Raw genomic sequence first — 10,950 nt, 5'->3', positions numbered from 1 at the left:
GCCTGGTATTCACCCAGGAAGCGGGAGATCCAGGTTTTAGTCCATGTTCAGTCTTGGGGAAATCAAATCCATGTACCCCTAAGAATATTTGTTGGGCCTCAGAGCAACTATTCTAGTGGCATTTTGTGCACTGTTCCATATACAAGCACAGTCCTTGCAGCAGAAACTGGAAACTAGGATTCTCCCTCCCAAGTAAATGCCCTAACCAAGAGGATATAAAGCCTAATATAAGTACATAAATACTAGAAACGCACTGATACATCGGTCTGATATCAGATCGGTACCGATATGAAAAAAATTGTCTATATAGGATATCGGCCCTATGGGGCCGATAATTTGGCCAATAAATGCCCGTGCTGTGTGCAACCACAGCATAGCACAGAGCAAAGCCAGCAGCGTGGAGAGCTGCCTTCAGCTGTTAATTGGCGAGGGAAGGAAGGGACAAGGGAGGAGGATCATTTCCCCTGCAGTGAGGGTGGGGGCAGGGGCGAAGGGGGGTGTGGGACAGAGCCGCAGCTTGTGGGGTGTGGGGACTCCCACTGCTGCTTGCACCCCGGGAGGGTGGGGGTGGCGGGGCATGTGCCCCCAGGTCTGTGCAGGGTGAGCTGCAGCTGCGGGGTGGAGCCAGAGCAGGCGCTGTGTGGGGCTCTTTTCGGTGGGGGCTGGGCTCAAAGCACTCCATATTTTGCCGCAACTCCGCTCCAGCAGAGCTTCAGCAACATTTGGGGTGGCTGCAGCCTCCTCCCAGTGCTGCCAGAGCCTGCTCCGAGCCCAGCCCCCACCAAGAAAAGCCTCGTGCAGTGCTGGCTCCAGCTCCACCCTACAGCTGCACCCTGCCCCATGCAGATCCCGGAGCACACCGCCCCCCCCCCCCCCCCCCCGGGTGAAAGCAGCAGCAGGAGCTGCCTCCACCCCACAAACCACTCCTCCATCCTGCACCTCCTCCTGCCCCCCTATGCAGTGCCTACCCATGCCCCCTCCCTCACCATGGGAGGTATTGATCTGCCCCCCACACCCCTTCCCACCCTGCCCCCCTTCCACCACACCAGATTTACCACCTGGAGGCAGCTGTATCGGATATCAGATTGGTATCAGCCGATATGCCTCCTTAAATATCAGCTATTGGTATCAGCCCCCAGAATTTCTACTGGTGCACCCCTAATAAATACCCTTTCATTTCTGGTCCTGTGTGCCTTGAATTTTGGCATTAGATGTAGGAGCTACAGGATGAAAGAGGAGCTAGCTGTAAAGGAGCTAACATTTTTTAGATATATTTACAGGACCTTTCATTACGTCTTTTTACGAAATGTTGTTGAACTTTCTGCCTTGAGCCCTAGAGTTTATCACAGAACGTTCAGAATCCTGTGGAGTAGCAACTGCTCTGCACTTATTTTGAACACTGAAACCACGATTTGTAATAAGATGTTAAATTTATATCAAGTGATTATGAATCTGAGGTTGATGAAGGAGTACAGAAGATTGGCATTTTAATATAGGCTTTTGGTATCACAAGACAAGTTTGATACATGTTCAACAGGGAAAGAAATGGCATTCAAATTCCACTGGCTTTGCAAGATTAAGCAAGTTTACATAAGAATAGACTTTGACTATGATTCTAGAAACATATTTCTTACAATTCATTTCTACCTGCCCTCTTCCTCCCCGCGCAAAAAAAAAAAAGTGGGGGAGAGGCCAGGTGCTAAATAAATTGTAAGAAATCTGTTTTTGTGCATCTGTTTTTGCGTAACATCTTTTGACATCCTAGAACTCTGATACCATGGTTATAAGTGTCAATAGGATCTGTATCTTTAATTTGTACAAAACCACTGTAATTTAAGCATTTTATATAGGAAACAAAAATATTGTTATTCTCCTTGGCTCACTTCTCTCCTTGCATATGGTATATCAGATTAGATTGCTTCTTCATTATCCCAGATGTAGTTGAAAGGCAGGTCTTTCATTTTCTCCTTTAAAACCTCTTCAAACCTCTCGTTCTGTGCCACTGTCATTGTGTTTTTCCAGTCTCCAACAGTACCTGGCAGGAGAGAAGGCAAGGGGGCATTAGTGCTCAGATGCATGGGTGCTGCTGGAACACTATTTCATTCTGGATAAAACCTGTGCCCTTCAGAAGTACTACACGCTACTAGTGGGAAACATTCCTTCAGAGCCTGCTATCTCAGTTTCTCAAACTATAACCCTTCATGGCACTGCAGATTTGGAGATTTGTTTCTAGAAGTTTGGCAGAGTTGGCCAATATAGACAACTCCAGATTTTTTAAATTAGAGTTGTGTGTGTGAAATTCCATGGATAAAAGCTTATCAATAATGATTAATAACTAGCCAATTGCCCATCAAAAAAGATGGAGGGGGAAGGAGGGCACGGGGACAGAGCCTTCAGGGAGCCGCTGCCTCCAGGGAGTGGGGGGTGGGGTGGGCAGGGATGAAGCCCTGTGCTCCTTGCCCAGGCCCGCTCCTCCCTCTTCCCCACCCTCTGCTGGGCTGGGCCTGGGGCCCAGGGGTGCTCCCTCTTCCCTGCCTTTCTGCTGCTTGGGGTCCAGGCCCACTCCACCCACTGCCACCCCCAAGGATCGCACCCCTCCACCCCCCCATCTCTGTCCTCTCCGTCCCCACCATCACGGGAGCAGTCCAGCCACCACCTCCTGTCCCAAACGCTCTTGGAACACTGCTTGTTTTTTTCAGACAACCAGTCAGAGTGCAAATAGAGCATTACAGGCAGACAGACTAAGGCTTATATATATAATTTCATAGTTTCAATACCTCCCACGGTGAGGGAGGGGGCATGGGCAGACACTACATAGGGGGGCAGGGGGAGATGCAGGGCGGAGGAGTAGCTCCTGGTTCAGTCTAGATTCTCTGTGTCTCACTGTATCAACCAAGTTCCCCATTCTCTGGCACCATCTTGCTTGGTCTATCTCCCAAGGCCAGAGTCACTCCCGCACAACACAAGCATTCTTTCTTGTATCTTTTGCAGGGCTGTCCCTGAAGTTCAAATTACTAGAAGCCAGACCTTGTCTTTGTTTAGGGGTGACACTCTTCCTGTCCAGTAAAGGTTTGTGTGCTTGTTCACCAATATCTAGGAAGCATATCAACCCTGTAAAAGGAAGGGCAGTGTCCCCCATCACTCAGACTGTTAGGGCAGGGTCATGCCACCTTCAGCTGAACTGAACAAAACATTGCTGCTTTTAGCCTTCAGGATATTGTGCCTGAGACCATCATCCAGTGAGAAACCCCCCACTCTCAAATCTTACTCCCACAGAGTCCTCTGTTCCCTGGGCATGGAAGATCCCCATTCTCTGGCAACATCTTGCTTGGTCCACCTCGGAGGCCAGAGTCCCTCCACACAGCTCAGGCATCCTCCCTGGTATCTTTTGGAGGGCTGTCTCTAAGATTCAAATTCCTGGAAGCAAACCCTTGTCTTTGTTTGTGGTGACACTCTTGCTCTCCAGTAAAAGTTTGCAAGTTTGTTGAATAACATCTGGGAATCATATCAACCCCATAAAAGGAAGGGCAGTGTCCCTCACTACCAATCATACGTTAGGGCAATGTCATGCCACCTTCCATTGCACTGAACAAAATATTGCTGCTCTTTTAGCCTTGAAGATATTGTGCCCAAGACACAGTGAGAACCCCCCCACCCTCTCCCCGCCACTCTCAAATCTTACTCCCACGGAGTCCTCTGTTCCCTGGGCATAGACTTTCTCAGTGATTCAAGGTCCTTGAAAGTTACATTTACCTCAGCTTGTATCCATCTTTCATCATATTTGACCACATCTTACCTTTGCGAAGAAAACACTTCTTTTCCTCCAGCGGAACACCTGGCCGGGTCTCATAGTTGGCCCTGGGATCCTTCTTCATATTTTCAAATGTAGCTTTCTTCACCACAGGGTCCAGGTCATCTTCACTCAACTCCTTGCCCAAGAAGTTGCAGATTCTCAACACGGCACCTCTGAGATCCTGCAAAGAGCATTGTTTTAATTTACCCTTTTCCCATTTAAAAATGTAAAGAACAGAAGAAATAATATGATAGAACAAATGATAGTAGAAGAGCTAAATAAGGATGGGAAAGCAAAGGTCTGTCTTTGTGTGTGAGAATCATAGGGCTGGCACTATTTGTGACCAGATATGTTATGATTTTTAGTATTCTATACTCTGATGCCATTTTTTTATCACAAAATGTATCTCAGGTTATATTTAGAAAGTTTCAGCATCTCACAGACAGGACCATTTAATGACCTTTTTGTTGCAAGCTTTTTTAGTCATCTGCTTATAATGATTCTTTCAAAGACCTGAGTAAAGCTTATTTTTGTTTTTAAAGCATGGCCAATGGCAGGCAGTGCTTGGTGCAGTGCCCCAATTTTACGTATTCATCCAATGGCTATAGCACTTGTGTAAAAATGGCAGACCACAGTTTGAAGCCCTCCACAGCCTTGGGGGTTTCCACCCACATCTCCCACCTTCCAGGAAAGTGCTCAAACTATCAAGGCTATCAGCTAGGCTATAGAAGTACTGCTCATTCTCTCCCACTTTGCTGTTAAAAATTCAGGATTCACTAAGAGGAAGGAGAAAATGGGAGAATAATTCCATAGCCTAGTGGCCAGGATACAGTGATGGGAGCCTTTATGGAGGATTCCTTATGCACTGAATATTAAATGGCATTGAATAAAATACAGGATTATTTCTCAGAACAGCGACTGAAACAAAGGACCGCTTCTCTTATACACAAGTGCCTTAACCTCTAGACCAAGGAGTCATTCTCCTGTTTCTGTAGACTTAGGAACCCTGACTGCCTAAGTAGAAGGTGATTGTGGTGGAATCCTGATGGAAGGTGATAGTGAAAATCTCACTCTGATTCAGTTGTGCCACTCAAGAGTCCTATTGAAAAGTATCTGATCCAGAAGTTTCACTGAAATCCATTAGACCTTGTAACAATGAAACCAATGTACCTGGATGTGGATAGACATACATCTGGAACCTTTTCAGAAGGGTTGCAGAGCAATATGGGGACATTTAGAGTTCCCCATACTCCTGGGCTTTGCATGTTGCCACATGGGGCTAAGAAGGAATTTTCACCCCCTCCTATTGCTACGTGTCAGTGGGGTCTTTTGGGGCTTTTTGGGGGTAGGATGCCTTCATCAGAAGAACTGGGTGTTGGAGGCAGCCAAGGATGGGGATTTTGATTGGGATGCTCCTGCTGGGACAAGAACATGGAAGTTTCTGCTGAGGGGGTCTTGGTCTGATTCTGAGCAGAAGGACAATTGCCACATTTGGGGCCAAAGTAATTTTATTACCTAATTAGACTGGTACAGACTGTGAGGAGAAGGGGGTTGGCCTTCATCTTTAGCTGAAGGCATGCCCCTCTTCCTTGGATTTCTTGAGTTTTATTTTCAGCAATCCTTGCAGCAGCAGTTGGAGTGGGTTTTGATAAATGTGCATTGTTCCTGTCTTGTTCACACACACTGATTACAACACCGCAACCACTGTGCTGTTGAACACTCACCTCTTCAAAGTACATGGGGCCACAAGTCTGGGAGGTGTCTCTACACACAGAGAAAGTACAGCCCGTGGTGAGGAGAGAGACAGAGCGTGGTCTATTGTTTATTGGTATGCTTAGCTACAGTGATAGTCACTGACCTTACCTTTTTCATCTCTTCATAAGTCAGGAAGAGGATATTGAAATCATCCCTGTGGTCATACCAGCCTCTGACATGATCCAGCCATGAGCTACTAAGCACTTACCAAAAAAAATTAGAATAACAAAAAATGAATGACCTCTAACGGAAGAATAAGCAAATTCTCAGTATATTTAGCCCTCCCAATCACCAGAAGCAGGGTTGTAGAAGCAGTTAAATACACTACTGTCTCCTTTTCTTTCCTATATGTTGTTTAGTGGATACCGAGGCATAATTTCCAAATTATTCCCAGAAATTTATTTTCATTTCCTATGTATGTTCATGGCCCGATTCTGGTTTACATTCTGTCTTAAACACGTGGTGGAAGCAAATCCTATTTTAGGCTTGTGAGGATTACCAACTTTAACTTTAATGGATAATAAAGGACTATTTTGTCTCTTACTATATGCATCAGTAACCGCGCAGAATATAAATACCACGTGGGACAAAATGCCTATGCTCATTATTATGCTTTTACTTTTTATATACTATTTCTCTTTGCTTTGCTGTAATGAGAAATATGATACAATCCAATGGCTATTTTCTTCTATGTTGTTCTATTTCTTTGGGGTGGGGCGGGGCATGGCGGGGTATAGCGCTTGGAAAATGAAATATTTAGCAACAACTTCAGCAACAATAGCTGATACCTATTGAATTAAAGATGCAAAGGTGTAGAGCAGCACTGCAGAACTCCTAATTTTATTACTGATTTTAATCTGCATTTATATTTTCAGTGTGCCGTAGCCTGCATATGTGAGACTGTTGCATTGTAAGAGAGATTAAAGGAAAATTCAGAAGCTGTACAGGTGACAGCTGAGGCTTTTAGCTATTAGGTGGGTAGGGGTTTATCTGGTTGGGATAACATATTAGTGGCATGTTTCTAATAATGGTAAAAAACAAGGTTTATGTTTTCTTTGTACAGTGATCATTCTCATAGGCTCAGCTTGATTATCTTAGTACATTAGCCCAGAAAGATTTAAATCTTCATTATGGTGTTTCACGGGAAGTATTCACTTGAGATAAATGAGGCAGCTTGTACTTTATTGGTACGAGGACATGTTTGATACCAAGCTCTGGCTGCTACTACAGTCACTGCAGCTTTTGACTCTCGTGTGGTATATGGCAGGGTAGGAAAAGGAGGAAGAGCCTGATTCTGACCAGCTCCAGCTCTGTACAGGTTATCAATGCATCTAACGTCGACTTGGATTGTGCTCAGGGAACAAGGCTTGGCATTTTAGGAAAAATACATTACCTTCCCCAGCTAAAAACCTCTCCATGAAAATACTGAAATCTGGGGGATTGTCAGGGGTGATGACAGTCTTGGAAAAATGAAAATAGGACACCAGCACATCCTTTGGGTTCCTGGCAACATAAATAACCTGCAAGATGAAAGGAACCACACTTGCATATACATTATAGAAAAACCTTACTGTTACTGAGCTCTGGTCCCCATACCACAGTGAAACAGGCAAGCCTACTGGACAAGACCACAAACCGCAGAACCGGCCCTCAGCTGGAGACCCAATGGGCAATGTAAGCAATTGACATAGTTCCACAGTTCTTACCCTTCCTTTCAAAACAGTGGTAGGTAGCACTATGCACAGCAAGCATGAACAAATTTTAAATTTTAAAGAAAAGCACTGGAGTAGAAGAAGACAGCATAAGCCTATGAGACCCTATCACGTTAGTTTAATAACCACCCAGACCATGTCTTCATCTTCAATGAGTTCTTTGGGAAAGAGATGGAGACTTGGGGGAACTTGAACACCTCTATTCACAGGAAGGGGACTTTTTGCTTGGAAAGGGCTGTTGAGGGAGGTTGGAGATGAGAGGTTGCTAATTTTAGAATTTTCTGTATTCATTTCAATTAAAATTAAGAGATCACATTACCTACTTTTACTCTTTTGTTCTTCAGACCTCTTGGAACTAAATAGTAAGGCAGGTGGGTGGTAAAGAGACGAGGTGAAGGACGGTTGGCATAATCCAATTTGTTCAAATTGTACTCCAGCCATGGGACTCGATCTATTACGTGAATGTCTTCTGTTTCATCCCGATGGCCTTCATGAAAAATTAAGCTCAAAATATTCTGTGTCCACACAGTTCCTAAGAAAGAAATTAATGTATCTGAATTTTTGTTTGTTGTATTTATTGTATATGTGTATGTTTGTTGACTAACTTAATTAAAATTAATTTAATTTAATTTTGTATTTCAATGTAATTAAAACTCACAAATACATTGTAAATACAGTCTCTTTAAAACTATGCTTCATTTCATATTATGAAAAGTGAGATCCAGTAAAGGGTTTGTTATATATTAAGCTACCAAGACAGCAACTTATCCCAGCTGGGACATGCTCACCCATATCTTGTCCACACCCCAAATCCAAATTGCACCAGACACAAAGCTTAAAGCTCATCCCCAGGGCCACTTTCAAATGCAATGGAAACTGCAGTCTCAAAAGTGGCCTAAAATACTTGCTCCAATGCAATGCAGAAATTCTGACAAAAGCTGTCCCTGTGCATAGTTATTACGATAAGGAGGGGATAAAGACCTCAGACCAAAGACTGGTTGTTCAAACTTTAGGGAAAATGATACAAATCTGACCTGATTTGGGATACGTAATTAGGAATACATCACTGTCTCGGATTTCAAACTCCTCCAGTGAATCAATTGATTCAGGTGTAACATAATCAGTGTAAAAATAAATCCCTTTATATTTGAACATATATTTTTCTGAATGCTCCATTCTTGACTAATTTTCTCTTATATATGCAGAAGCTAGAAGTAAGAGAATATCAGCTTATGTTATGTTTCATTTGCAGTCACCTGTAAAGACCAACATTTCCATACAATAAATACATAAAACAAGTTCTTCAGAGGAAATTCTGTGTAATATATTGCTTTACTAGGAAAGAAGTGGCTGCTTAGTGTTTATATTGCATTATACACCAGCAACACTTACTGGCTTTGCTCTCTTCCCTCAGAATCCATTTAAACAATACATATCAGGGCTTCTCTCAGTTTAATTTTTTCTAAGAACCATACTTACTCCTCATGTAAGGCTAGAATAAGAAACCTACAGTAAAATTAATTTTGTGGCTGGAATGTTGTTCACATCTTTTATTATTGTTGTCACTGATATGTATTGCCCTTACTTTTGCCTGCCCTGTCACTCATATTTCATACAGGAGGAATGACCCATGTGACATATAACACTTAGACTCACCACAGCCAATCCCTGAAGCAATTCCAGATTACTAGCTCTGTTATGTTATTGATACTTTATAAGTCAAAATGGTTTTTATTTACATAAATCAACTCCTTAATTTGTGTTGTGTAATGCCTTCTGCCTGATTATAGTTAATATTTCAGATGCAGATTTCAATACGCAAGAGCAATGATGGACAATAACCTCAATCAATACAAACGTCTCTCCAAATAACAACAAATATAATAATAAAAAATACTTTAAAGCTTTTATGCAGTGATCTTCATCATTAGAACTCAAAAGACTTTGTATATGGGATCTATATCACTGTCTTCATTTACAAATGAAGATAAGACAAAATACTCATTCAATCCTGCTGAAGCATTTTTAGCAACATCATTTACCTTTTCAACTCTGTCCCAATAATCAGACACACATGCAAAATCCTTTTTTCCACTTGAATGATACTCAGATCCAGAAACTGGCAAATGCTTATATAGTACTTTCTAACCAACTTTTTATTTACGTAACCTCTCTATTTACCCTTTGCCTCTTAATCTTTCCTTATCTGTGAACTGAAAAGACCTAGAAATGTGGAGAGAGTTCAAAAAGGTGGTATATTTAAACCAAATGCAGAACATGATTCAAATTTCCTGCACTTGTCTGAATGAATTAACTCAACAGTTAAATTATTAGACAGACAGTTTGGTAGCTTCCACTTGTGTTTTAACCTGTCCAGGACAGCAGCACGCTCAAGGAAGATTGGGGGGGGGGGGAGGGGGCGCGGAGATGGAATTGATTGATGATTACTTTGATCATTTGGTCCTTAATGAACTATTGGTTGATGCAATCTAAAACCTTCTTCTAAGTGAACCTCTTTCACTTACTTCCCGAAGCACCTCCTAAAAGAAAAATATACCCCAGACACCCTTTGAAACTCTGGGCCTGAGAGACTAGCTCTAATGCTCTCTCCTAGGATGCCTGCAAAGAAAAGTTGCAGATTTCCTCTACCTAAGCCCTAGTACAACTAAAATGGTTGTTTTGCCACCAGGGCCCATTCCTCCCTGCCTCAGCAATGGGCCTGAAGCCTGTGGCCCCCTACCTCAGGCCTGTCAATCACAGCCCTGATGGTCTTCTGCACTTGGAACAAGCAACCATTTTTCCTGAAAGGCTCTCCACCCCTGCCGGCCCCTCCAGGGACCTGGAGCCAGCTGGTTGCTCCCTGGCGCTCTCACTTCTTCAGTAATTGAGTAGGGGACCCATAACAGTGTGTTATCTCTAAAGCGCTGGTTCCAATATGCAGTCATGTAACATGGGGTGGGCAAGTGGGACCTGTGCCCCATGCTTTGTAGAACAGCAGTGGAGTTTGTTGCTGCTTTGGGGGAGAACTGACCCTCATTTTTTCCTGCCAAAATAAGCCTTTTTTGCCCTCTCAACATGGACTTTGGTGGTAAAAAATAGGGTGAAAGTCCCCCTCCCTTCCCCCCCATACCAGCAACAGTGAACTCTACTGCCGCTCTAGAGAGCAGTGATTCTCAGAACACCTTGTACTCCATGACACACACTGCCATGTCCCTGATGCTGCCCAGGAGGAGTGGGGAGAGTGAGAGAGGACTTCCTTGGGCACATTCTTCAGGTCTTATGCCTTTGCTGGTATGTGTGTGTGAGTCCATACATGTACAACAACTCATATAACTAACCACAAAAGGTAACAATTCAAAACCAATACTTAGCTAAAGGGGCAGCAAGTTGAGCACAATCATTGAGCAACTCAATAAGTCTTCAATGCTTGGCCACATGGTGACAAGCTGAACAAGACCATCTTGCACCCAGCTTTGATTATATAAGACCAAAGCACTCCGCTGTTGAAACATATGGTTGAGCAACAGATTCTGTTGAAACCTGTGGGTCTTGGCCTGAAGCCTTTGCTAATCTGTTGGCCACAGCACGGAAGCTTGCTTCAATTTTTACCATGGAAGACTGATATGCCTCCATGGGGTCATAACTTGGGGGATTTAAGGAAGAACTGGTTTTCCTTTCTAGTAGATCACA

The 10,950-nt window shown here is 43.5% G+C and overlaps 1 protein-coding gene across 1 annotated transcript; it reads right to left on the bottom strand.

Moving 5' to 3' along the window:
* Positions 1-1,470: 1,470 nt before the first annotated feature.
* LOC102563079 (amine sulfotransferase) lies at positions 1,471-9,394 on the bottom strand. Its single transcript, XM_006258918.4, has 7 exons — positions 9,303-9,394; positions 8,295-8,468; positions 7,584-7,792; positions 6,942-7,068; positions 5,657-5,751; positions 3,797-3,974; positions 1,471-2,035 (listed from the first exon to the last, which is right to left on the bottom strand). Exons 2-7 carry the CDS (start codon positions 8,434-8,436, stop codon positions 1,911-1,913), a joined length of 876 nt encoding a protein of 291 aa, XP_006258980.1. The 5' UTR covers positions 8,437-8,468; positions 9,303-9,394; the 3' UTR covers positions 1,471-1,910.
* Between the last annotated feature and the right edge of the window lie 1,556 nt (positions 9,395-10,950).

Source organism: Alligator mississippiensis, chromosome 1 (assembly GCF_030867095.1).
Source record: "Alligator mississippiensis isolate rAllMis1 chromosome 1, rAllMis1, whole genome shotgun sequence".
Lineage (NCBI taxonomy): Eukaryota > Metazoa > Chordata > Crocodylia > Alligatoridae > Alligator > Alligator mississippiensis.
This window is presented reverse-complemented; position numbering and strand designations above follow the sequence as displayed.

Excerpts from the sequence above, each read along its gene's own strand:
- LOC102563079 (XM_006258918.4), bottom strand. The coding sequence starts at position 8,436 with ATGGAGCATTCAGAAAAATATATGTTCAAATATAAAGGGATTTATTTT. Across the intron at positions 3,975-5,656 it reads CTTATGAAGAGATGAAAAAG|GATCTCAGAGGTGCCGTGTT; the intron begins GTAAGGTCAGTG and ends TGCTCTTTGCAG. Across the intron at positions 2,036-3,796 it reads GAAGTGTTTTCTTCGCAAAG|GTACTGTTGGAGACTGGAAA; the intron begins GTAAGATGTGGT and ends CTCTCCTGCCAG.